This window comes from Pezoporus flaviventris, unplaced genomic scaffold (assembly GCF_033815535.1).
Source record: "Pezoporus flaviventris isolate CSIRO_AGI_PZ_B2104156 unplaced genomic scaffold, CSIRO_AGI_Pfla_v1 ptg000069l, whole genome shotgun sequence".
Lineage (NCBI taxonomy): Eukaryota > Metazoa > Chordata > Aves > Psittaciformes > Psittacidae > Pezoporus > Pezoporus flaviventris.
The window spans coordinates 538,986-562,651 of NW_026892617.1; the positions used below are offsets into that span (position 1 = coordinate 538,986).

At 50.2% G+C, this 23,666-nt stretch overlaps 3 protein-coding genes across 4 annotated transcripts; 1 reads left to right on the forward strand and 2 right to left on the reverse strand.

The window, feature by feature from the left end:
• The first annotated feature begins 15 nt into the window (after window positions 1–15).
• Window positions 16–14,901, forward strand: TRAF3IP3 (TRAF3 interacting protein 3). 2 transcript variants are annotated; one of them, XM_061471805.1, is made up of 16 exons: window positions 16–503; window positions 3,149–3,467; window positions 4,325–4,433; window positions 4,888–4,945; window positions 5,156–5,180; window positions 5,910–5,939; window positions 6,489–6,584; window positions 9,964–10,035; window positions 10,303–10,443; window positions 10,924–11,061; window positions 11,211–11,346; window positions 12,085–12,147; window positions 12,226–12,285; window positions 12,822–12,976; window positions 13,967–14,239; window positions 14,545–14,901. In XM_061471805.1, exons 2-16 carry the CDS (start codon window positions 3,183–3,185, stop codon window positions 14,626–14,628), a joined length of 1,725 nt encoding a protein of 574 aa, XP_061327789.1. In that variant the 5' UTR covers window positions 16–503; window positions 3,149–3,182; the 3' UTR covers window positions 14,629–14,901. The 2 variants fall into 2 exon arrangements, with proteins under 2 accessions (XP_061327789.1, XP_061327790.1); XM_061471806.1 differs by having other exon boundaries at window positions 18–503; window positions 14,126–14,239; window positions 14,545–14,898.
• A 265-nt stretch (window positions 14,902–15,166) lies between these two features.
• On the reverse strand, window positions 15,167–16,456 carry CUNH1orf74 (chromosome unknown C1orf74 homolog). The gene has a single exon (XM_061471809.1). It carries the CDS (start codon window positions 16,436–16,438, stop codon window positions 15,617–15,619), a length of 822 nt encoding a protein of 273 aa, XP_061327793.1. The 5' UTR covers window positions 16,439–16,456; the 3' UTR covers window positions 15,167–15,616.
• A 641-nt stretch (window positions 16,457–17,097) lies between these two features.
• Window positions 17,098–21,487, reverse strand: IRF6 (interferon regulatory factor 6). The gene is made up of 8 exons (XM_061471811.1): window positions 21,371–21,487; window positions 20,611–20,787; window positions 19,514–19,718; window positions 18,989–19,111; window positions 18,763–18,909; window positions 18,180–18,572; window positions 17,706–17,824; window positions 17,098–17,436 (listed from the first exon to the last, which is right to left on the reverse strand). The coding sequence occupies exons 2-8, from the start codon at window positions 20,782–20,784 to the stop codon at window positions 17,215–17,217; spliced, it is 1,383 nt and encodes a 460-aa protein (XP_061327795.1). The 5' UTR covers window positions 20,785–20,787; window positions 21,371–21,487; the 3' UTR covers window positions 17,098–17,214.
• Between the last annotated feature and the right edge of the window lie 2,179 nt (window positions 21,488–23,666).

The window sequence follows — 23,666 nt, forward strand, 5'->3', positions numbered from 1 at the left end:
CCTTAATGAATTCCTGGCCATTGCTGACCTCTCCTCAGCTGCCCATACACACTTTTTTCCCCTTTCCAATCTGCAAAAAGCCTTAAAATAATAGCATTACTGTACTTCCCCAAGCTTGGATTTCTCTACCCCAAAGCAGCTCGGGGAGACTCAGTCATCAAATGCCACAAAAGCAGCTCCATGAACCAGCACCCAACCTGAGCCTGTTGGAGACCGCTGCAGGGAGATGGCCCAAAAGATAACTGAGCTCTGCTTAGAGAGAAACTGGGGACATTGGGGTCCCAAGATAACCCAAATCTCACAGCAAGCCTGGCCCCTGCGCCCCGCAGCCGGGCTGTGAGCAGAGACAGGAACCGGGGCTCGGCTGCAACGTTTCCTGTTTTAGAGCAGAGAGCAGCAGAACGAGGTGGTTGGCACAGAGATGGCAGTTGGAGCGTGTTCATGCCTGATAACACCCAGCTTTGCCGTGGACATTGAGGGGTAGGACAGGACCTTTGGGTCAGGTAAGTGCCCACAGCACCAGCGTGGTGAGGGATGGAGGGGAGCAGAAAACGCTGCGCTAAAGGCAGCGGCATGCACCTTTTTCTCCTCTTTTTGCCCCACTTTCAGCCTACACTTTGACAGCAGGAAGCTGTAACATGAACCAGCAAGAAGCACTTTTTTGTTTGGGGTGGGATTTTTGTTTCCCTTGAAGCAAGAAGAGTAACAGCTAGGAAAGCAAAGATAAAGGACGTGTTTGAGGGTAATTCAGGGTAGCAAAAGGAGGAAATAAGAGTATTAGCTTGTCAAGAAGGCCTTAACAGTTTGCTCAGTGTGGGGTGAGTAATGGACTGTGTGATTCTGTAAGCTTTACCTTGCTTTAAAGAGCATTTTTGGTTCACTGAATCTATTATGAATGCTGCTCTTGGGACGCACCGCACCAGGCTGGGCAGCCCAGAGAGGTGGGAGAGGGGCTGAGCTTCCTGATGGGAAGAGCTGGATGAGCAGGGATGGAGGAGGACATCCACAGGCCGGACTGAACATGCAATTGGGCCATTTCTAAAACTAAGAAAAAGTGGTTGAAAAACTCTTTTACAGCATCCAGAAGAGTTGGGAACAGTTTGGTTGTAGACACAGGCTCTGCCCCATGAGTATGGGGTTCATACTCAGCTTTAAGGGAGATGATCACAGGGCACTGTTGCCAGATCTTGCCTTGGCTTCTGGGCCAGGGAAAGCAAGTGTGCACCATGGGGAAAAGCCCTGGGTGAGCACAGTGGGACTGGTGTGGCACAGACATGAAAGCTGCATGGGAACAACCTGCTCAGCCTTTTGTACCTGCTTTCAATCTCTGAGAGAGCTGGGCTGGTTCAGACTGGAGAAGAGAAGGCTCCTTAAGGGGAGACCTTAAAGTGGCTCCAGTGCCTAAAGGGGCTCCAGGAAACTTGGACAGGGGCCTGTAGGGACAGGACAAGGGGAATGGCTTTACCCTGATCACAGGCTCAGCCCTGGGAGCACTGTCCTGGACGGGGGTTTGCAAACACCTTCCCAGCCCAGAGCAAGAGCTGAAGTACCCACAGCGAGAAGATGGGACCGGCAACCAGCTTTGAGCACACCACAGTTAGCACAAGGACAATAAAGGGGATTATGGAGCAGGTTTTATGCTTTCCAAAAAGCACAGAGGTATTATACATTTAAATAGGGGTTACTTGTTCCCATTTTTTTCCTCATTTGACTGAACTACTTCCTTATTGCTTGAGACAGAGTGACACCAATGAAGTTTTGATGGTTTTGTTTTGACACTGAAGGACATTTGAGTTGTCAGAAACTAAACTGGGTTTTCCCCCCTCCTTCCTACATTAATGGGATTTGCCAAACACAAGAAAAGCTCCAGACATGGTCAAAGCAGCTCCCAGGATGAGTCCCCCCAGGCTGGGCACCCTCTGAGCAATGTACATGGGATGCGCACAGGGATGATGAGCCTCTTTGCTGATGGGGTGAGGGGACAAGAGACTGGGACACAACTTTAACTCAAGGGGAGGAAGAAGAGCGCTTGAGGGTAGTTATTGCTCAGCTTAGTATGTTCTAGTGGACTTTGGTCATAATGCACTGGTGGCTTGCAACCGTGCAGAGAAGTCAGCAAGAGGGAGAAGGTTTCATATCTACACCCTGCGTGCACACGTAGATGGCTGCAACAGAGCTGGAATGGAGGAGCTCCTCCTTCAGGCCACAGAGACCCCAGAAATAGAGACAGAATTTGTGCCTGAAGCAAACCACTCAGAAATAAACGCAGCTTCTCAAGAGTTAACTCACAAACCAGCACTTCTGTTAGGACCTATTGAAAAAAAAAACCTGGCAAAAGAAATGCACACTTATGAGAAGTTCAGAGCAGAAACAGCAGCTATCAACAACAAGAGAAGAGAAGGCTCCTGAAGGGGAGACCTGAGAGCAGCTCCAGTGCTTAAAGGGGCTGCAGGAAACCTGGAGAAGGGCTTTGGACAAGGGCCTGTAGGGACAGGCCAAGGGGAATGGCTTTAACCTGCCAGAGGGGAGACTGAGATGAGCTCTTAGGCAGAAGCTCTTCCCTGTGAGGGTGCTGAGGCGCTGGCACAGGGTGCCCAGAGAAGCTGTGGCTGCCCCATCCCTGGCAGTGCTCAAGGCCAGGTTGGACACAGGGGCTTGGAGCAAGCTGCTCTATGGAAGGTGTCCCTGCCCGTGGCAGGGGTTGGAACTGGAGGAGCTTTGAGGTCCCTTCAACACAAATAAATTATGATACGATTCTATCACTCTTCCCGTGTTTCCACTTTTTTCTTTAGGTTAGCTAAAGAACTGTAACAGCATACCCAATAGAATCAGTTTGAATAACAGAGGGATTTTATCAGGAAATAGTCTCTCCCGAGGAAGCATCATTACTTGGTAGTGAGGCCTGAGGCTGCATTTGAAATCCTGTTCCTAGCATCCCCAGGTCAGCACCCACCCAACAGAGGGGCAAGAAGAGCACCATGTGTTTACACAGCCAACGCATGCAAGCTTACAAGCAACAGATTTCTCCAGGAACTTTGCCTGCACCCACTGCCCAAGGATTCCAGGATGAGCATCCGATAACTCATGTGCATTTACTCCTAGGAATAATCAGTTTGCACTCAGACCATGCCTTTCCCCTGGCTTTCAGCAGGTCAGAGGACCCCGGAGCGGTCACAGACACCATGATCAACCAGCCCCAGAAGCCACGGCCGCGGCGCAGGCACGAGAGCTACGATGAGAAGTGCGAGCGGCGGCACGAGATGCGGGAGAACCGGCGGCGGCGGCACAACGCGACAGCGTGCCGCCACACCGGGACGGGGACACCGGACCCACTGCAGAGCCCCCGGCAAAGGGAGTTCCTGAGGAGGAGGATCGGGGTGGATCACGCTGGAAGGGCGCCGCTGGGACAGCGCATCCCGCTGGATCCCTCTGCGCGGTTGGAGCTGAGACCATCCATCCTGCTCCAGGTAACCCGCTCTGGGTAGCATGCACTGCAGCACCCACACATCAAAGCACATCCAAAAAGCAGGACTGCACAGACCACAGTGTGCATTTCCTAACAAGCTGGGGAGTTCAGCATGGATAAATGCTGCTGCCTCCCTCCCGCTCCTCTCCTGGTTTCCACACCCTGAACCAGATGGAGATGTTCTGCCATTCCTCCCAGCACAACCCCACCTCCTAACTGCCAGACTATAGCTTTGCACTTACATAAATTACTTTTACCCTCGAAAACTGAGCTCTAAGCACCCGGCTTCCCTCCAGCACCTTCACTGTTAGCAGGAAGGATGCAGGAATGAGATTCCCTGGTACTCATCACCAGCCCTGTGCTGCACAGCTAACAATGACCCAGAGGGCTCACTGCCTGAGTAACACCTATAGAAAGAGGCAATTCAAAACACCTCAATCTCAGAGCCAAACAGATTTCCTTCTAAGTTCATAACCCATACAAAATGAACAACTCTCCTGGTAGGCTGCGAGTTCATCTTAGGGGCCCCACAACCCCCTGTGAGCAGAGGCAGTGGAACACAAGATGACTTCCACAGACGTGGCCTCAAGCTCCCTCTGTACCACAGGAGAGTTCAGAGCAATTACCTGCCTCCTGCTGCCATTCAGGTCACTAAACCAGGAGGTTTTCTCCCACTTCCTCACAGAGCTCTGGAGCCAGAGCAGCAGATCCTTATGATTTGCCATGGTTTCTTGGCATCTCCTTGCTGCTCTTCACCCAGTCACTGCAGGTACAAACACTGACCTGGCCACAGCTCCCCCCCTCCATTCCTCACAGCCCGTTCCTCAGATGCTGACTCGAGCTGCTCTCTCATTCCAGCACCCATGGAGCTGCCCCACATTCCCCCCTGCATTCTCCCCGCTCGGCCTCAGCATCCCCTGCAGCACTTCAGCAGAAGCCATCCCCAGGCGAGGTGTGAACACCCAAGGTAGGTGAAGGGTGCTTGTGTTTCTCTCCCACATCTCCATCAAGTAATTTGGGATGCTCCTCTCTAACCCAAGCTCCCCTGGCAGCAGCCCCACTCCTGCACAGGGTTTTACCACCCCAACCTGAGTTTCCCTGCACATGCCAGGAATACTCCTCCTGCAGAAGGATAAACCAACCCATAGCTTAACCATCAGTGCCCTATGGCTTCCCTGTGAGTGCCCCAGAGTATCCAGGGGCCTGGGGGATAACTTCAGTCTGCAGGATCACTTCCACTTCTCCATCCATCTGAGCAGGACTCTCCTCTGGTCCCTATTGAGTTGTGTTACTGGATGGTGTTTAAGCAGCAGTTCTCCATTCTAGAAGCAATGTCATCCGAGATGGACACCCAAACTGAAGAACTTCATAGCCCCTCAGGGAGGGGGGATCGTTCACATCCTCTCACTTTGCTTTCACAGGAACACAGACCCTTACAAACCCAAGGGCAGGAGCAAAAGACTCAAGCCAACAGACAGAGTAAGCTGGCCCTCCCCTCCCTCCCAGGGCTGGGGATTCAGATACCTGCAAAGCAGCAGCTTCCAATGCACAACGTGTTTAATCTCAGCACAAGCTTCCACTGTGCAAATACCAGCACTCTGCTTGGAGCAGCTGGTGCCCAGAGCCACTGACTGCTACAGACCCCACCACCACGCTCACCTCAGTAACATGCTTTCTTCTTTATTTCAGTTGTGGAATAGCAGTTTTAAATAAGGTAAGAAAAACACAGGGACTTCTGACCCGTGGATATCATAGAGTCATGGAATGGTTTGGGTTGGGAGGACCTCAAAGCTCCTCCAGCTCCAACCCCTGCCATGGGCAGGGACCCCTTCCACTGGAGCAGCTTGCTCCAAGCCCCTGTGTCCAACCTGGCCTTGAGCACTGCCAGGGATGGGGCAGCCACAGCTTCTCTGGGCACCCTGTGCCAGCGCCTCAGCACCCTCACAGGGAAGAGCTTCTGCCTAAGAGCTCAGCTCAGTCTCCCCTCGGGCAGCTTAAAGCCATTCCCCTTGGCCTGTCCCTACATCCCTTGTCCCAAGCCCCTCTCCAGCTTTCCTGCAGCCCCTTCAGGCACTGGAGCTGCTCTAAGGTCTCCCCTTCAGGAGCCTTCTCTTCTCCAGGCTGACCCAGCCCAGCTCTCTCAGCCTGGCTCCAGAGCAGAGCTGCTCCAGCCCTCGCAGCATCTCCATAATATCTCTTAGTCTCATTCAGTAGCAGCCCTGACTCGACACATGATATGGCAAAGATGCCACAACTCCAATGCTGTAAGCTGCAAGAGCCAGTCATTTCCATGGGAAAACCAAACAACTGCAGCCCAGCAGGCTCCTCCAGACCATTAGCTTCAGTTTCATTCCAAAATACTTGGATTTTGGAGCCAGCTCATAAAGTGTTTATAAACAGAAACAACCCTACTGTTCTCAAACATTTGCCCTTTCCCTTTCAGGAAATGGTGCAGTTATCCAACTACCTCAAGGTAGGTGCCAAACACTGTGAATTGCCCACAGAAAAAGCAGGACTTTGGGAATCGTAGAATCAACCAGGTTGGAAAAGACCTTTAAGATCAAGATCATCAAGTCCAACCATTCCCCAGCACTGCCAAGGCCTTGTCTACATGTGTTTTGAACAATATCATTATTGAATCATAGAACGGTTTGGGTTGGAAAGGACCTTAAGAACATCCAGTTCTACCCCCCTGCCATGGGACACATCACACTAGACCATGTTGCCCAAGGCTCTGTTCAGCCTGGGCTTGAACACTGCCAGGGATGGAGCATTTACCTTTTCCAGCACCTCACCACCCTTACAGTAAAGAGCTTCTTCCTTATCTGCAACCTGAACTTCCCCTGTTTCAGTATGAACCCACCACCCCTTGTCCTATCGCCACAGTCCCCGATGAAGAGTCCCTCAATGCATGAAAGGGTGCTGCCTGCCCAATTGTAACATGCCCAAGAAGTCCTACACGTGAGCCACAGCACACCAAGACCTGTCTGTCCCCACTGACCAGCTCTCCCCTTCCCCATAGGAGGCCCTGCACCGTGAGCTGCTGCTCAAGCAGAAGATGGTGATTTTGCAGGAGCTTTTCTCCACGTTGCTGCAAGCATCAGAAAAGTCCTGGCAGGTACCAGAGAGCTGCAGGAGGTTCCTGCTGGGCCATGGGTGGGACTGGGTTTGCGTGTAGCAGCACGAGCACCCCATGGGGCTCCCTTTCTATCTGTAGCTCTGCCCAGTTCCAGTGCTTTGCAGGTTTAAAAGACAATGCTGTCACCCAGTAAACAAGACATCATGTGGAGCCATTCCCCTGCAAGTAGCTGCTTGTCCTGCCTCTTTCCTTGCTGTCATCTTTCTTCTCAGGGAGGGCTGAACACAAGACAAAGTTAGGGCATCACTTTGCCTCACATTTTCCCCCCTTTTGTGCCCCAAAAGACTGTTACAAAACACACTTAGCTTTCAGATCAACAGGAAGTGTAAAACCCTTTCCTTCTGCAAGGTTTTAGAGGGTTTTATACTTGCCTTTCCTGCTTTTTCCTAAATAAAAAGCAACCAGAAGTGTGGAAACAGCTACGAAACTGGAATAAACCCAAACCACCATCTCGCACCAAATTTTCATCCCTGTCAAAACAAGTTTCAAGCATTTTGAACCACTTCAGGGTTTTTTTGGCCAAAATAAAAGTTTCAGATGCAGCATAGTGGTGAACCCAAGTGCTGGCAAATGCTGCCCTGGATGAGGAAAGAGGCTGCTGCTTAACCTGGGAACACAACAGCTAACCCGCGCCCCATCCATCCATTCCATCTAGCACCCAGCTATCCAGCCTGCTCCACACAAGGATCTGTGGGGATATCCTCCATCCCACCACTGCCCTACTTCCTTCAGGGATATATTCTGGGCCCCAGACACAGACTGGAGGACCCAGCACCACGATGGGGGCACGATGGGTGAACCATGGCTCTGCATCAAACCATTTCCTCACAGCTCAAACAAAACCTGTGGGCAGCACTGAACCAGGACCCAGATTTATTTCTTATCAGGAGGTAAAATTAAAGTGATGCATTTTATGCAAGGTATGAAGCATTTTAAACAGGGTTACTTAATCAAACATGAATTTACAGTCCACTGCACCTTTAAAAAAGTGCTTTGAAAGTTCTGTTGGGCAGAAAAGTGAGCGATTGGGTGAGATGGCATAAAACCCCCTTGTGTTAGACATGCTGTGGTTAGAAACTTCCGCCTTCGCTTGCTGCTTCAAATATAATATGAGCAGGAAAAAGCATCCTGACACACTCAGCAGGACGTAGCCATGAAACCTCAGATTAGAAAGAGGTGGGTGCACTTTGCTTCTTGCTATCTCTGCTGCACAACAGAGGCTTTGCTGCTGCCTCTTGCTTTCCATCAGGCTAAAAATTACCTTGCTGCTGGCACAGGAGCCAGAAGCAAGGCAGATGCTGGAGGTGGTCCAGGGGAGGTGCAGGGAGAGGCTGGGAACAAGAGGTTTCTCCAGGAGAGCTGGCAAAGGGAGGTACGGACAATGCTGTGCAGTGGAAGTCATAGAACCACACAATGGTTTAGGTTAGAAGGGACCTTAAAGCCCATCCACTTCCAACCCCTTGCCTTGGGCAGGGACCCCTTCCACTAGAGCAGCTTGCTCCAAGCCCCTGTGTCCAACCTGGCCTTGAACACTGCCAGGGATGGGGCAGCCACAGCTTCTCTGGGCACCCTGTGCCAGCGCCTCAGCACCCTCCCAGGGAAGAGCTTCTGCCTAAGAGCTTTTGGAAGTACTCTGAAGCTCTGCAGAGTTTATGCTCTTTGTCATTTCCAGTGCATTATTACTACTGCTACTACTATATGCACTTGATTTTCTAGCACAAGCATTGTGTTTGGGCAAACTGGAAGCCTTCCAGAAACAGCATTTATTATTATTGATTTACACCAGCTATCTAAAATAAGGGAAGGAGTATCATAGAATTCACTGATCACAAGACAACCAAAATCAGTTTAAAATACTCATATGGCAATATTTAAATGACAGCAGTAGAGAAATGCAGAAGAGTTTGGGAGAGGTTTTGGAGCTGCCTCTTCAGGTAACCTCACACTCTCTGAAGAAGAGGGCTACAGAGGATTCAAATATGGTATAGGCTAGACTATTTTAAGCAAGTTAACCCTAATCCTGTCCTCTTCCTGGCTCCCAGTGGGTGGTTTTGGGCTTAGGTTTTGGTTCGTTTGGGTGGGGGTTTGTTGGTGTTTTGATTTGAAAGCAGTCCTTTTCATGTAGATAATCCTCAACGCAGGCTCCACGACGATTTGCTCACGTAACTTTTCTGGTCAGAAGCATCATTTCTTATTCCTCCCACACTCACTCACCCCACGCTGCCATGCTGTTCTGGTAGCAGCCCCGACAAACAACTTATTCCATTTCAGGAAACCTTTAGGTTCTTTTCCCCGATTTATAAGCTGTATCTCCATGAAAGGAGGCTGCCAACACATTTCTGCTGGGAAGCATAGGAAAGGCACAGCACTCTGCTGCCTTGCACTTTCCATGGTCATTCACATCTGTGCACAACAGCCACAAGGCCTCCATCCTCCAACCAGGTAGAATAAAATACAATAAACTGCAGAGGAAAATTAGGCATAATATTTCACTTATAAAAATGCTTTTTAAAATCCCATCTACTTCCTAAGAAGATAAAGCCTTTTGTTCTTTGTACCAACAACTGAACTGGGAAGATTACTTGGGATTGGACTGTGTAAACCTAACCAGTGCTAAAATACCAGAGAATCTGGTTTTGCTTGGGTCTAACAGCTATTCCTGTAACATCAAGGAGCTGCTTTTCAGAGGTTTGACTTCAAACAGCAGTAAGCAGAGAAGATAGCAGCATTCTCAGTATCGGTGGTGGAAAAACAGCCCACGTGAACTCTTCGGTGGAAATTCTATCTCAATTTGCATGCAGGCTGGTTTCATGAAACAAAAGTCTGACTAACACTGAGAGGAGATTATAATGAGAGAAATGAATCACTGTTGCCCTCTGACCCCCTGCCTAACTGCCAGATGTTGCAACACAGACCCAGCCTATTTCCTAAGGGAACCAGCAAGGCAAGACCTTAGCACCAGCTGGAACTTGAGGGAAGGAGTGCTGCAGGGAGGAGCCATCAGGCAGGTACAGGGCTGTGCATGGGGACAGGCAGTTGTGCTGTCAGACTCATCCAGACTAACCTGAAATCCCCTTTCTCTTCTCATCTCACTGCAAGCAGCTGCACTCAGTAACCAGTAGAACTGCCCCAGGAGTGTTCTTTTATACATAAAAGTCTTACTTCTCCCATATCCCGTTTATTCTGAGATGGTGAAGGCTTGTTTGAACTCTAAGCACTGAAGAGATACTGAGGGGACTTTAGACACAATGTTATAGATGAAGGAAGAAAGCGAATCAAAACGCAAGCCAACAAAACACTGGGGGGCATATTGTATAGTCCGTGATTCCACACATCAGCTCACCTGTTTCTTCCCCAGGGTCAGCTGAATGAAGATAAACTGAAGTGCAAACTAAGGGCGCTTGAAAACCAGCTGCAGGCTTGCACCCAGGTAACGTCTGATTCACTGAGAAACAGCCATGGGTGAAGAAAGGCACGAAAAGAGAACACCCAAGCATGTGATGAAGTCAGGTGTCAGTTTCTAGAGCAATCTGATTAGATACGGATCTGAAAATGATTTGTCCTCCTTGCTGAAGCAATGCTTCACAAGCAAATCAGCAGCGGCTTTTACACTCTGGATTTACTAATGCTCAGGCTTAGTAAGATTAGAGGTAAGTCAGGTAAGACCCCTTCAATCACTTCAATTCTTCCTTTGAAGAGTTACTCAAAGGAGTGTGTGAAGAAGATCCTGATAGATATGGAGGACCAGAAGCAAACCTACGAGGAGAAGGCAAAAGAGGCTCTTCAGAAGATGCTGGAGGACAAACTCCAGACTGAACAGCAGCTGCAAAACTCCGAGGTAAGCAACATGGTTTACACCTAGGTTTGCTTTAATCTAGTCCAACTGGGATGAACAGCCCTCCCATTCTGCTCTGCACTCACACAGGGAACAAGCCACGCACACATCCAGGGAGCTGAGGGCTTCAGGGACATCTTTTCTGGAGCTGCTCTATTATATGAAAATAGATTTCCCCAAATTTCCTTTGACACACAGGATAACTGGAATTGTCAGAAAACACAAGTAAATCATCTCCCAAGTATTACCAGGCTTAAATACAGCCAGCACCACAACCAAGCCTCTGCCCAGGTTCACTCTGCCCATCAGAGGGCATCAGCCCCACACAGGTTATTCCAACCACCACCGCACAGGCAGAGGCAGTGCTGCCCCAGCCCCACAGAGCTCACATGAGCACCTGCAGGCGTTATTCAGAGCAGCCTGGCATGGTCCCACCACACCACCAGTCACAGCCCACCCGTGGGTCCTTGCTCTCCTCCCTAGAGAAGCCTGGCAGTGACGAGAGAGGACCTTGCCTTCTGGAAGGAGCACTACACCACTCTCAAAGCTGAATTGACCCAGATGACCACGGCGCACACTGAGCTCAAAAACAGCTTCCATATTCTGCAGAGCGAACTTCAGGTACGTCAATTCCCCACAGGAACGGCATCCAGTGGATACTGGGAGCCCAAGGGTTCAGGTGTCTGCATAACAAAACCCTGTTGATGGAGCACAGTGGTCACACACTCAACTCGAAGCTGAGCTGATGCTGGGGCTGTTCTCACCTGCAGCAAGCGGATGCACAGAAGGAGCAGCTCCACCAGGCCCTGTGCAGGCTGCAGAGCGAGCACTCTGCGCTCCACCAGCGAGCCGGTGCCCTGCGGGAGGACAACGACCTGAAGGCTGAGCACATCCGTGCCATCAAAGGTATCATGTGCAGGGGAATGGTGGGGGGGGTCCGTCCTCCAGGTGAACATAAGGAGGGAGGATATAAGGAAAACACTCTTAAAATCCTGTTCCTTAAACCCAACTACGTGCACTCGCAAAAGGCTCACTCTCTGTGCTGTGCACCTCGGCTTGCCACGAAACCTTCTGGTTTCCAAAAGGCTCCTGAAGTCATTTCCAACCAGATTAAAGGACTTCAGTGACTTGTAGGAGAAAGGCTGGAATGGTAGACCTGAAAACAAAAAATCTCAGGGTCCTCAGCTTTGATGAGGACTTTAGCATCCTTGTTAGACCCATCAAACGCAGCAAGGCAAGCCTGCCTGGGTTACTGTCTGAGGAGCTGCTGCGTGGTGGTGGATGTTACCAGTGTATAAATACAAGCCAGTAGTGTCCTAAAGCACCAATTCAGATAGAGACAAGGAAACACACATACTTTATGTGGCTGTTTTAAAGCACGACTAAGGAAGAGTAAATGGGTGGTGGTTCTGTTTTCAGAACAGTCTCAAACAGCTTTAAAATAAACCATAAATAGAGGCACACTAGAAAAAACTGCCAAAACTGAAAGAGCACTTCAGAGCTAAAAATCACATCCCTTCAGAGAAGAACATCCAGTGCAGCCAACAACATCCCCTCCACACCTGTGGAAAAGGGGGAAGCTGCCATCCCTGCATAAAGATGCAGTTTTACATCAACCTTGATTCCCTTCTACCATTATTTCAGATAAACTGCAAGAAGAACAAAACCAGAGGGTAAAGCTGGAGGCGACAATCAGCCATTTGCACAGTAAGTAACACAAACACACATAAAGCAATCCAAAGCATCAGTGCTGGGGATTGTAACACTGACTTTTGACATTCACAGACTTGATAGAGAACCAGACCAACAAACAGAAGCCCCAGGAGATGATGGCACAAAGGAAAGGTCAGCAAACTTTGTAACTCCCACCTAGCCCTGCTCACACTGGACACAGGAATGTTAGACCTGACTCTAGGAGAAGTCCACACTGTGTTAGAATAAAGGATTATTTTAAAGCTGCACAAACCAAGTTATTATATTTTTCTAGTTAACATTAAACCCTAAGTGTATTTATGATGGCAAAAACTTGTAAAAATAAATGGATTTCACTGCAAATTCTACTTCAGTGGCTATGCCATTTTTCCCCCCAAAACAAAATATATTCCTGTTCATAATTGCAATTACAGTTGTACTTGGAGAAAAAAAAAGGTAATAAAAGGCATTGTAACTCTCCCTCCCCTCCCTTTCTGGCAACTCTTAGAAACCCCTCTAAAGATGATTAACTTGTTTCTATTGCAGAGGCAGGCCTATGATAGCCAGCTCCCCTGTCCTCTGCTGTGTGTGTAGCACACAAGTATTATCTTTAAACTACACTGAGCGAAGCTCTAAAGCAAACTGAACGCCTGGACCTCTTTCTCACCAGAAGCCTGACTGTTTTCTAGACCAGGTTTTCACCACGCAGACCCCACCTCTCACTCCTGCCAAGGAGGAGCAAACCCCTCTGTTAGAGCACCCGGAGGAGGAGGAGTGGGGAGAAGAAAGCCTGAAGGATGAGATGCAGAAAAGGACATTCCAGCTTACAGCAAAGGAAAATGAGGTGAGGAAGTCACTGAACCACAGATGCTGGTGTAAGCACTCCAGCAGCAGCACAAGACAAGGCACCAAAGCTCTTGAAAGTTTAGAATCTCCTGTAAGGATTATCCCCCCCAGTTTTTTTTATCCTGATACCAGCATTACCTAAACCCCCAGTGCAGCCTCTGCACGCAGGGTGACACCAGCGGAGCCCTCTCCATGCAAACTCATGGACAGGAGAGTCTCAGCCTCAGAAAAGCCAAAGCCACACTTTAAGAGCTGAAACCCTGAGCACAAAGAAGGCAAGAAGGAAAAAGCTTGCACATAACAAAGCCAACAAAACCAATGCCCTTACAACTGGGATGCAAAATTTCAAAGCTTGCATGGTGTTTCCCATCAAACCATATCCCCTGCCAACAAACAGCCCCACAACTCTTACAGCAGTAATCAGATATCAAGGACTTACTGAAAAAGGATTTATAACTTCCCATTGCAGAGCTTACAGGCACACAGGAGAGGAGCTTGTCCTACTAATCCAGGCCGATGAGTACACCACCACCATCAGGCATCACCTGGGGGAGGGCTTTATGAAGCACAATCACAGCTAAAAGGGAACAACTGGGGAGGGACTCCATTACCCCCCATTGGCTCCTGCAGCCTCTTCTGCTAATGCACTGCTCATCAGAAAGGCAGCAGGGTTGTCCAGGTCAAAAGGTGCTCCCTGGGTTTTGGGGTTATGCAGCACAACCTGTTCCATATTTCAAGGAGTTTAAAGGAGTTTGTAATTGCTCCTGCAGTCAGTGAAACGTAGAATGAATTTCAGCAGGAGAGGCAAACCCTGCCATGAGTGTGCACTCCATGTCTTCTTCCTGACCCACACACTTCCATGGTCATGAAAATAACTGCTGCTTCTCTCTCCCATTTGGGGTGAAAGATGGCAGCAAAGTCCAGATGGCAACAGGCTGTGGCATCACCACATCCCCAGTAACGCCGAGATCTGCTCTGTCCCCTGTAGGTACACACGGACACACGGGTAGCAGGAGTGAAAGTCCCCCATCACCGCAGTGCCCATGCACGGGCGAAGCACTGCAGCCTCTGCGGGAGCCCTGCTGCTGTCGGTGGGTATGGAGGAGAGGGGATCCCTCCTGCTAACGGCCCCTTGCTGTGCTTGCAGTGCATGGAGCTGCGCTCGGAGCTGGAGGCCCTGAGCGAGGAATACCGCTCCTGCCTGACCAGGCTGCGCCAGTGCAGGGATGAGCTCAACCACTTCCAGAGCAAGCAGGCAAAGGTGGGAGATGCTCCTCACCCCGACTCCCAGTGCTTTTGGACCAGGGCTGGAGACTGGTCTGCAAAAATCATAGAATCCCAATCTGGTTTGTGTTGGAATGTTGGAACTTCTGCCTAAGAGCTCGTCTCAGGTTAAAGCCATTCCCCCTTGTCCTGTCCCTACAGGCCCTTGTGAATGTCTTTTCTTTAGGTATCAGAAGGCTGCTCTAAGGTCCCAGATAAATATCCCCATTTTGACGTGTTTGCTAGGGATGAGAAGTTTCTTCTCCCCACCGATTTCCTCGTAACACTTGCTTCTCCTTGCAGCGACAGCGCGGTCACTGGGTCCCCCTCCTGGTGGCAGTGGTAACAATGGCCATAGCCTCCTTCCTTGCAAGCTACAGACCATGAGGGACCTTCTCAGCGAGGGACTTCACCGCAGGAACTGACTTCTTCACCACCAGCAACATTCCCTCGCTGCAGTGCACCTTCTGCTGCTTCGTACTTGCGTGTTTAGTGTCTATGGAAGCTTCATTCCACACTCCTCACCCCAAACTCCTGCAGCTCCAATAAAGGCTGGAGATCCCCCTTGCCTTGGCTGTTCTGATTGCTTTGCACCAGCTGAAAGTTGTGCTGCCCAGTCCCCACAGCGCTGAGGCACAAAGCCACCGCTGCCAGGGCCTGTGCAGGGTGGGAGGGATGTGGTATCCCATGCCCTTGGGATTATCCTTCCTGGTTTTCAGGCATGAGAGGACTACAGGGTTCTCTTATTTCCTCCCTAAATGGGAAGTATTCAACCCTGGACCATCACTACTGGTACCTGACAAAGAAGCCCAGCTCAGGGAGGTGTTTTAGCACAGTTCCTTCATGCACTGAGCAGTTTTCCCATCTCCCACCTTGTGTGCCCCGCTCAGCCCATGGCTCTGATACCATCCTGTAGCCAAACATCCCCACATCTGCTTCCCCTTCACTGCTAGCACATTAATCCAACCAAGACAAGGGGTTTAAGCCCCTTTTGGAGCTGCACGGTGCAAGTTCTACTGCAGCATTTGCCCCTCATTCGATACAATCTGGAGCCTACAATAAGCTTCAGGAACTCAAGATAACATGGTGTTCCAATTGCGTTTATTAATCCTCAGCCGTTGGCAGCAAATAACTAAAACCTGACTGCACGGGGCAGTCTCTGCAGTCAGGATGGATGCTTAAACCACATGTGTACATCCACGCTGTTTTTCTGCAATGCTATGCATTTGATTTCAACCAGCCTATGAGGTCGGGGGCCCAAGTGCATCACACTTCACCCTTTGGTGCTCAATGGCCTCCTGTGGGCCACACATGGGGAATCCCGAGTCCGTGATGCAAGTGAGAAAGGCCAAGAAGTCTTGAGCTTGCTCGTGTTTTACAAGGCAACCGCTGGCAGAGACACCACCTCGCTCGAGATGCACAGACCTACAAAGTCACTCTGCGCACTGAACGCCTCCTTCAGCTCCTCGCACCAGGCCCCCAGCGCCTCCTCCAGCTCCCCGCACAGGCTCTCTGGGATGCTGAAGGAGTAGATCTGCACCCCGAGGCTGTCCTTTATCCTGGGGCAGGAGGCCTGGGCTGTGAACACCCTCAGCGGCGTGAGCGCCAGGCAGTTCTCAGTGCTCTCCTCCACGCAGAAGGTGTACGCTGCGGGGTAGCCCAGCAGCACCCCAACGATGGTGCAGAGGTTCCAGCCTGCGGGGACAACCTCGCTGGAGGACACGGGGCCGGCGCTGGCGGCCTCAGCAGCGCTTAAGTGGGCCAAGAGGGTCTCAAGATGGCCCCTGATGGCCTCAGCCTGCGCTGGCCCGCAGAGCTCCGGGCGCTGCCGCCCTGCCGAGACATCCACGAAGGGCGCGGGGCGTGCGCCCAGCACGGCCGCCAACCTCCGCCGGGCGAGCCCGGGCTGCAGCAGCAGCGCCGAGCCCTCAACGCTGAGCACATGGAGGCGGAGCGGGGCCAGCCCGGCCTCCCTCAGCCGCTCCAAGTACCGCCGCAGCTCGCCGGGGCCCGCCGCGCCGCAGTCGTACAGCAGCGCCGGCTTCAACCCCGCCGCCACCGCCAGCACCTCCCCGGCGAGCTGCAGGGCCCGGACCGCCGGTAACCGCCGCCGGGCCCCGGCCCCCAGCTCCTCCCGAGCGGCTGCCACGAGCTGCGGGACCAACAGCGCGCTGCCCGCCGGAACCTCCGCGCCCATGGCCGCTGGACGCGCACGGGAAGCGACCGCCGGGCGGAGCGCTTCCGGGGCGGCCGCGGCACCGGCGGAGGAGGGAGCCCGGGGCGGAGCGCTTGGGGCCCGCCCGGCCAGGCCGCTCCGCTCCGGCGCAGGCCCGGGCACACTCGATGGGGCCGCTCCGCCCCGGTCTTGGCTTCGCCGGCGTCACCGACAAGGAAGGAGGCGTTTGGGAGCAGGCCGCTGCCGTCACATGCAGCCAGAGCTGAGGGAAGCAATGTGTATGCGTGTGTGTGTGTAAGAAGCACAGCACAGAGCCATGCCCCTGCTTCCAGAGGTGGATGGAGGAGGAGGAGGCTTCTCAAAGCACGTAGAGCTGGTTTATTTAACTATAAATCTGTACAGCTTGCAGCTAAGAAGCACTTTAAAAGAGAGAAATGAAATTAAATAAAGTGATATGCTCCAGGCAGGTCTAATAGAGCAGATCAGAGAAGAAAGAAAGAATGATCACGTATTTATATACAAAATACCAGTGGTCGATTAAAAAAATACTACAGCATTGAAAATGCGATTTGTACATGAGTTTCTTTAGCAAAGAGCTGGGAAGAGTGAAGGAGCTTACGGTATCCCTGTAATCCCCTTGCTTTTGAATTCTCCCAAAGGTACCACAGACCACTGACACCGAATCAGAAGCCCAGATTTACATCGATTTTATTCAGATTTAGGCAAGGCACTCGGTAAGAAATAACTTTTTCTGTATGTACAACATAAAGCAAGCCCGGGGCCGAGCCACGCGCCTGTCACTGCGCCGGCAGCGGCTGCGCCATGTGCATGGCGGGCGCCTGCATGGGCCACCCCTCCTGGTGGTTCTGCAGCAGGCGGTAGAGCTGCTTCAGATGGGCCACGATGTTGTCCTTGATGTCGGGGGTGGAGATCTGCAGGCGCACGCTGCCGCTGTCAAAGGAGCGCGTGAAGTCACCCGAAAACATCTCATAGATCATCCGGGCCACCACGGGAATGACCTGCGTGAAAGAGGCGGTTGGGGCACACACTGTAGTCCTGCTGGTTTGCCCTGGGTGCAGGGGATGGTTTCCACGCTAACCTAAGGACAGGCACAGACTGATGCTGTTGGGTAACATTTGTATTTGCTGTCACAAAACCCATCAGCCCTATTGCTGTTTCCTGGTGTCAATAACCCAAACAGGGAAGAACCATGCCTGCAGGCTTCCATCCAGAGCCAACGCACCAGTCCCCAGCAACGTGTGTGTCACCTCAGAGCCTCAGCTCTTACCTGAACCACAATCAGCTTCCTCTCCCTGGGCTTTCCATCAGGCCATTCTTCTCCAAAACAGAAGTAGATCTCATATGGTGGCTGCTTCTCGATTTGTCCCTTCTGATGGGCAATCAGCTCTAGCAAGGAAAGCACAATGCTGCAAGGTTGTTCTCATCTGGTTAGAAACATTCCCAGGTCTTACCCACACGCTGAGCCACCTCTTACACATACACAATTACAGTGTATTTCTTGCACCAGAAGAGCTTTCTTTTACAGCAAGGCCCTCCAGGGTTTTTCAGAGCATTACACGAGTGTACTCTGACTTTCTTCCAATGCACACCTGCTCCATGTCCTCTGGAACCAGGGAGGTGGTGGCTCCTACCCATGCTCCAAGCACAAGCAAACTAACTAGTGCACCCACCCTTTCCAATAGTGCCACCAAGTGCTCAGACCAACATCCGAAGCTCTTTTCCACAAGCAGAAGTTACCTACCGCTTAGGAACGTTTCCAGACAGAAGAGTTTGACCTTCTTTTGCCTCTCAATCAAATTTGGTGTGGTGGAAGAAGGCGCGCAGGGACCAGACCAGTACACCTTGCACTGGCAGAGCCGCACAGCGTAGATGGCATGGCCACTGACCTCCAGGATCAGTCCCCTGTCCATAACATCCAGCAACCGACTTGTGAAGATCTTCTGCCTTTCATTGGTGATTTGCTCTGTTCCTGGAAACTTCACTTGCTCCAAACTAATGGGCCCAAAGAGCTCTTCCTGGTCTGGCATAGGACCCAGCTCTCCATAGAAAAGTCTGCATCCCTGCGGGTTGCTTACAGTCGTCGTCGGCCCGGTCTCCTTCCCTCGATACTCAAACTTGATTTCTAGGTCTGTCACTGAGAGAGAACCTGTCAGTATGGCTTTTCCCGGACCTTTACATGTACTGCATCAGCAGCAGGCACACACCACACAACCCACACTACACAGGGATGTTTAAACTATACATGGCTGCCCATGCTAAGGGGCAAACAGCCACAGTGAAAAAGTCAAAACAAGGACAGAAGCTGTAGAAATCCATATACATACTTGGTAGAGAGCTGATCCAGAGCTCAGGGCTGCTGAAGAAGTCATGCTGCAGTGCTGTTGGGGGCATTTCCATGTCTAGAGGTTCATTCTTTGGCCACACAGCTTCGGGGCTGCAGTTTTCTGCACTGGCTGGAGCCATTGGAGAATCTACAAAAAGGAAGTGATTCCTCAATAAACCACTTTACAAGCAAATTCCTTCACTGATACATTAGTCTATGCCACCAACCATTGATATTAAGAAATGGAAATGTCTCTTGAATAGGGACATGCTGAGATTGATTCAATTCCTCCTCCTCTTCATCATCAAGATCATTATCCTTTTCATCCCACGGAGCTGAGCCAGTGGAGCCTACAAACAAGCACATTCTTGTGGGTAGTTGATCGGTGTGAAACACTGTGATGCACTCCTTGAAATAATAATGTGATCTTCATATTGGCTCTGCACTATATTGGACATTTATTTGTGTATTTTCCAAATAGAAAAGGGAAAATTGGATCCATACCACATGCTATTTTCAGTTTAACACATAACTCAGAAAGCTAAGGATAAATTATCATCAATGTGACTGTTCAGCTGACCAGGTACAGCTTTATTCATTTTAATACAGGTATACAATGATTCAGTGTCCTCTTAGCTTAAGCACAGCCAGGTTTGCACACAAAGGCAGCTTGAGAGTTAACGCTGAGGGAACGGAACTCACATTGGACAAGCGCCTCTCGGTAACCAGCCCTGTGTCAGCAAGGCCCTCACCTGGATTAATGATTGATCCCTGGGATTGCGGGATATCGCACACTTCATAAATTTTAATAGGATTCATGGGCACCTCCTTGGTGCCATCGTACATCAAATTGAATTCCCGGCTTTTGTTAAGAGCACATCGGAGCTGGGCTTTCCACTTTGCAGGGTCAGGCTCATCGACTCCTTCCTGGTACTTTCCTGTTTCCACAGCCCATGCCTGGGGACAAAGTACACCGTGTTCAGTCCAGCCTTCTCAACAGAGCAGCTTTTATCAGAAATCAAACTTCCAAACAAATTCGCTGTAAAATCCTTCTCTTTGCAGAAGTCTGAACTATACCTCTTTTGATAACAGCAATGGAAAATCCCACTTTTAATAGTTTTTCCCATTAGAAGGAGGAGGAGAAAACAAGATGTAAACCCAAATTTCCAAACCCCATGCATGCATCTTCATACACATTACGCATAAGTGTTACAGCATTGGGCACTGAGCTTTTCTAGGTCTCTCAGGTTCAGCACCACAAGCAATTTTTGACAGTGAGCCATAACCTGCACACCGCGGAATGGGCTCGGTTGGAACAGAGTAGAAGAGCAGCCACAGCCATCCAACTGGTCCTCTCCCTCCCTCAGCCCCACATCACACTATCAGGCCAAGATCCCTCAGAGGCAGAGGTCAGAAGTTCCTCAAAGAAGTGTAGGAGTTATAATGAATCCCTTGGGATAAGAATATTAAGGACAGCAGCAATGGAAGTTTGCGGTGGACCTCTTCAGATTTATTTAACAGTAACAGTATTTAATGGTTTGCTGCATAGAACAGGCCAGCTACCACATCCTAAACCGAGCAAATAGAGTAAACAGCAGTCATCTCCCAGAGCCCAAGGAATCAGACATCATCTGGCCTTAGGTGGTCAGAAAGGGTTAAAGAACTCCACAGCCTTTCAGTGCCAAGCCTGGCATCCAGGTGCACAAAGTGGCTTTTCTGAGGTCAAAGAAACAGGACAAAATGTCCCTGGAAACAGGTACTGAAATAGCTGCCCAGCTTCTGGGCCAACAATTCAACCCTTTGTCTCTGGTTAGGAGCCGTGGTGTGTCTGAGCTCTCCCCTCCCTCACCTTGAAGATGGTGTTCTCCTCCTCGTGCTGCGGGCTGTGCCGAGTTGCGTGCTTCCAGGGGATCTGAAACCGCTTCGCCTCTCGGTTTAGCCAGATGAGGCCAGGATACATCCCGCTATCTACCTGGGCCACCAGCCATGGCTTCAAGCGGACTCTTCGTGGGTGTAATGCCATTGTCTACAAAAGGCAGAGCAGCTGCTAAGGGTTAACTGAGACTTAGATGCTTTAAATACAGTTAATTCCATGAAAGAGGACCCTGCTGCTGTCTGTTGTCTTCCTGCACCTTGAAAACGCTAATTTGGGTTCAGTTAGATGACCTTCCTGCCAGGAGGAGTTACAAACACATCACTAAACAGGGACCATAACTGTTACAAGAACAACTCACTGTTAAATACTCCGGGAAGCAGAGAGTGCGCGTTGTGTGTGAACTGAGCACACAGAGGGCGAGCCCCAATCAAACCTGAGCCGTAAACGCAGTGCAGGAGATAAAGCCACAAACAAGCCACAGCAAGAACAGGCAGGAGAGTTTCAAAAGCCTCCACGTATGCCTTAGCAAAAGGGCCTGATTTAGTGCTTCTTCAGTCGGGTCAGACTTGCACTGAGGAGGAGAAAAAAGAACTTGTGCCAAACCAGAGGCTTTTGCCCCAGTTGAGGTGAAGCTGGAAGCATCAGGCTGAAGGGAAGGGGTCTGTTTCATCACAGAATGACTTTTTCATGAGTACCCTGAACGCAGTTGAAACCATGCACAAACATCACTGACCTACAGTAACCAGGATGTTTATCCAGAAGGACATGAACTGCAAGTCTGCCCACACTCCTGCTAGGAATCAAGTGATGTTGACTTAATGTTTAGGGTTTTTTCCTAAGAGCAATGCTTTAATTAACTTATCAAAGCTGTTGTTCAAGTATCCTGGTGTTGCTAATACATTTGCTGCCAACCAACAGTATTTTTCCTGTGCAGAACAGAGACAAAGGCAAACAAACAGAAGTAACAATTATTCCTCTGCAAGAACAGGCAGCATTTGGTATCTTTAGGTTTTGGGAGGGGGTTTTTACACTACAAGTGTGCTTTGAAGGTGTATTTCCCATATTCATTTGTAAATCTTGAAGCAGATGTGAGAAATTACATGAATAAAGCAGTTACAGGATAGGCAAAACCTTTGCCATAAGCCCTGAATACTGCTGCAGGAGTTGCAAAATGTGTCTAGTAGCAGAGATAAGAGAAGATGAAAAACATCCTATCCAAGAACTAGTCTAGGAACAGGTTTTATTTGTTGAAATACCTGCAGATCCCATTCAGACACAAGTGTTCACAGAAAATTCATCTGAACACAGCTTATTTTCTCTGTTAAGTAAAGAAGACATTCAGATTCAACTGCAAATCATCTCTAAGTAAGAGTTTGAACATGTGCTTCATCAAGGACCTGGGCATGTCAGCAGATTGCTCCCCAGGAGCTGCAAAGGATCAGAAAGCAGTCATCAAAGTTATTCGTGTGCTTCTGAAACTCTCCTGTCTTAGTTCCCCAGGTGGAAAACACTATCAGAATTAAACTTGCAGTAGCGTGTTTGCAAAGACACAAAGTCCAGGTTAATCCTGGACTTAGAATTGAGACCAAATCCAGATATCGACTGCAAAAAGAAGAATTACTTCTCATTGTAACAAGGAAACTAAAGCTTGTTTCCATCACCTCTTAACTTTACAAGCAGTTCCCTCTGCTTCTAATAACATACACCATGTACATACCCATTTGCAAGACCAGGAGTGAATTCAAACCCACACATCAGGAAATAAAACTCGTGCCTCTCAAACAAAATACATTCAGTCCCATGGAGGTGTAATGGCATTGCCGAATGAGGTCGGAATTGTCCCTCTGCTCACAGACAGCGTCTGTCAATACACCACATTACAATGCTTTATGACCTTTTATCACTAACGACTTGTTGACACGATAACCGAGACCAAACCAACTTGAATCCCATTGCTGGGCTCAGACAGTGAGTCAGCCTCTTACAGCCTTCAACTTCGATCTGGCAGGTCCACCAATGCCAGAGGCTCCTGGAGCCAAGGGTGAGCTCGGGGAATATCTCACACTATTAATGGGAATTACCAAAGGCAGCGCTCAGGACTCCTCAGTGCACATACCCAGGGATCCTCCAGTTTGCTTTATTCCCACTCAAATTTGCTGGTGCGGGGGGGTAATTAGCACATCCCTGTGCTGCTAATGCATCTCTGGTCAGTAATGTAATTATTCTCTGTACCACAATTATTATTAAGTCAGACGTTTTTCCTTGTAGAGGAGACATTCACCCCAACAAGAACAACTCAAACAAGCTCAAGAATGAGCAGACATCCTGCAGCCACTTCCCTGAGGGCCGCAGATGAGAGACCAAGGTCAGGGACAATCCTGGATGACTGTGAGAGTTCTGGGGGTCCAGCACGGAGCCAACCAGTGTAACATCACAGAGGATGGTGTGACCTGACGCCGATCTCAGCCTCACTGCACAGAAGCTTTCACTCTCCACCTGCACACCCAAGTGTGCTTCCGCTCCACCCTTGTCATGAAGCCTCTAAAGAAGGCAGGGGTCTTCTCCAGGACCACTGCAGCTACACCGCAGGCCTCTGCTCATTACCTTTGTCTGCATTATCCTGTATTTCAGGGATTTGTATTGTATTTTCAAAGACAAGCAGCAAGCAGCTCAACCCTTTAATATTAGTATTCGCACACAGAAACACTGAATTTTCAGCTGAGTATCCAACACCTAATCACTTCCCTGCACTAGGAACCCGCAGCTCCACGTTTCAGAGACCCGTACATCACTTTTCCTGCAGCCACCCGCACTCCCTGCCCTGCTCGGGGCCAGCAACACCCTCTGGGCACTACAAGCCCTTACCATATGCCCAGTGGAATAACCTCAACCCCTCCACGGCCCGATAACCTTGGTGCCTCGGAAGGGGCATGAGCCGTTACCGATAAATTGGGTTCCCAGGATGGTAACGGCTCCGGTCCGACAAGAGGCGGAGGGGATGGGATGGGACGGGACAAGTCACCCTCGCC